Below are 2,500 nucleotides of genomic sequence, written 5' to 3'. Positions count from 1 at the left end.
ATCAAAAATGCTCATATTGTGTGAACATCGTCAAATCTAGACGATCATAAATAACTTCGAGAGAAGAGCACTTTGAAAAATACCTTCGGATGTATTATGTACGAGAAATTTTGCTCTACAAAAAGACTGAATCAATTTTCTTTCACTTTTTTTTCAGATAGGAAGAATTGAACATTTTACGTTTTTTTTTTCGACCTAGATTCTAAAAGAATCGGACCACCTGGAAAAATTTGCATTTGACGATTTTGTAGACGCTTTATTCAAAGATGGGACTTTTTTAGAATTTGGTACCGTTCTTCTGGAATGTGAAAACTTGTTGAAATCCTGGTTTCCCCCTCGAAGGCGTTTAGCAAGTCTAGGGATCAACCCTAACATCCTTTTAGTCCATCCATCGTCGATTCTTCTTATAATGAGACCGGCCCATCTATGCTTTGTTTTCGATATTTATTCCCCTGGGTCGTGAAGACGAGACACTCCTTTTAAGTCGGATCTGCAAAAACCGGCTTGATGTGTGCGCCGGTTAAACTTCAGAAGACATTTCTCTAGGACTGTGGGTAGTGAGTAGCGTCCTGGACGTGGGAGCGGTGTCTGCCCACGTCTGCGCTGCGTAAAAGAGCGCTGGAAGAACTGTCGAGTCGAACAGATAGGGACGGAAATCTTGATTCTCCATGTTCATAGAACGTCCAAAGCACACGTATGTGGAAGTTTTCACGATTTGAGAGAATTAAAGCTGTACTCTTCACTCCCTGCAGCAGATGTTTTTCATGAACTGTGCCTTCTTTCTAATTGGAGAGGAATCTTCTATCAACACGTATGCCCCTTTCTTCCAAAGCAAATGATTTCATCATCCATTGCAATGCAGCAGTGAACAGCTTCGGCGATATTGGGTCGCCTTCTCGTATCCTTTTCCAACGGGATTCAGGAAGCACAGCAGCATTTGGTAATCATGAGATTTCATTCAAACCACGGCTAAGTCCTTTGGAAGAGTCTCGCTAGTAGCTCCTCCCTATTTCGGCTCAAGATGCATTGCATTCAGCTTGACTACTACGAGTCGCTACACATTTTCCTCTCCCTATTTCAGAGTGTGGGTCTTGACATGCTAATTTATTCGTCAATTGCTAGTAAGTTTACCATGGACCCAAACTGCGCTGCCATACTTATGTACTTATTATGTGTATTTTCCATCTAAAAATCTAAACTGTACACACATAATTTTCTCAGTGATATGTTATAATGTGTGACAATGCTTATGTCAGCGTCCAGAAGACAATTACTACAATCGTATTGCATGTACAACCAGCGTTTCCCGCATCAACATGCAATATTTGTATCTGGAAAGTATCTTTTCTGGAACTTCTGCTAGTAGTTCTGTGAATTCCTTTCATTAACTGATATCTAGTTAAAGTATTTTACTTCAGGAATATATTGTGGATAATCCTAATCTGGTCGTGACCGCTACAGATAAGAAACAAACTGTTTATGTTTACAAATGCCAAGATTCCGTAATTATTGTGAGTTTGTGTATTTTTGAAACACATCATTGCTAAGTCTTCCCATGAGTTCAGGTCAAGGGTAAAGTGAATTCTATCATCTTGGATAGCTGCCGTAAAACTTCAATTGTATTCGATGCATTGTTGGCGCAATGTGAAACAATCAATTGTCAGAGTGTTCATATCCAGGTCTTTTTTCTAGCACGTTCTCTGTTTTTAATCCGTTGATTACTAATTTCTTGCAGGCGCTCGGTGAGATGCCCACACTTTCTATCCAGAAAACTGATGGTTGCCAAGTGTATCTCAGTGAGGTTTCAAAGAATGCCGAAATTATTACCAGCAAGTCAACTGAGATGAATTTGCTTATTCCTATGGCAGATGGGGATTTTGTGAGTCGTTCTTCTTTTCTTAAAAACCTAACTAGAATCTCTATTTTTGCAATTCGTAGTGAGTATACGTTTGGAAGCAACCTTTTTTTGAATAATCTCTCTTAAATGGATGTAGCGTAGTCGGTAAGAGTTTGCAGAGGTTTGGTAGGTAGGAAGAGAGGAGAGGTAAGAGTTTGGTTCGAAACCGCGTAGACTCAAGTAAGCCCTTTATTCTTTCGAGGTTGGAACTAGACTTTTCTGGGAGGATGAAAACACTGACTTGATACATCGGCTAGACCTTTCAAGTCATTGTTTAGACTGCTTGCACATTCATAAACCTGAAACGATTGTGAATTAAAGGCACATTCGAAGCGAATTGATCAACGCCGTACACTCCATTCTGTTTGTCTTATAATAGGTCTCTCGAGTAACGTCCTATAGTAAGTAACCAGTCTGAACGACTAAAGCCGCTTCGCTCGCCTTCACTAATCAATGAAAATTAACAGTAGCGACATTTTCTTCTCTGAAATTAGTTTTATGTTTTTCTAACACCGCTTTCTTCTTCTTTTTTATTATAAATAAAGGCGAGAGATGCCATAATTTTCTTTCTAAACGCGTCAGTTCTACATTTGCTCCTTCGAT

General features: G+C 39.5%; 1 protein-coding gene across 2 annotated transcripts in view; it reads left to right on the top strand.

The window, feature by feature from the left end:
* The window catches only part of RB195_023128 (uncharacterized protein), a gene marked incomplete at both ends in the record, with an annotated part of 19,704 nt that overhangs the window by 16,644 nt on the left and 560 nt on the right, over positions 1-2,500 (top strand). For both annotated transcript variants that reach the window (XM_064210457.1, XM_064210458.1), the window contains 3 exons: positions 1,419-1,511; positions 1,566-1,679; positions 1,736-1,879. In XM_064210457.1, coding sequence (XP_064066338.1) covers positions 1,419-1,511; positions 1,566-1,679; positions 1,736-1,879 — 351 coding nt within the window. The remainder of the gene's footprint in view (positions 1-1,418; positions 1,512-1,565; positions 1,680-1,735; positions 1,880-2,500) is intronic.

This window comes from Necator americanus, chromosome X (genome assembly GCF_031761385.1).
Source record: "Necator americanus strain Aroian chromosome X, whole genome shotgun sequence".
Taxonomy (NCBI): domain Eukaryota; kingdom Metazoa; phylum Nematoda; class Chromadorea; order Rhabditida; family Ancylostomatidae; genus Necator; species Necator americanus.
The sequence above is the reverse complement of the archived record's forward strand: the minus strand, read 5'-3'. Positions and strand labels throughout refer to the sequence as shown.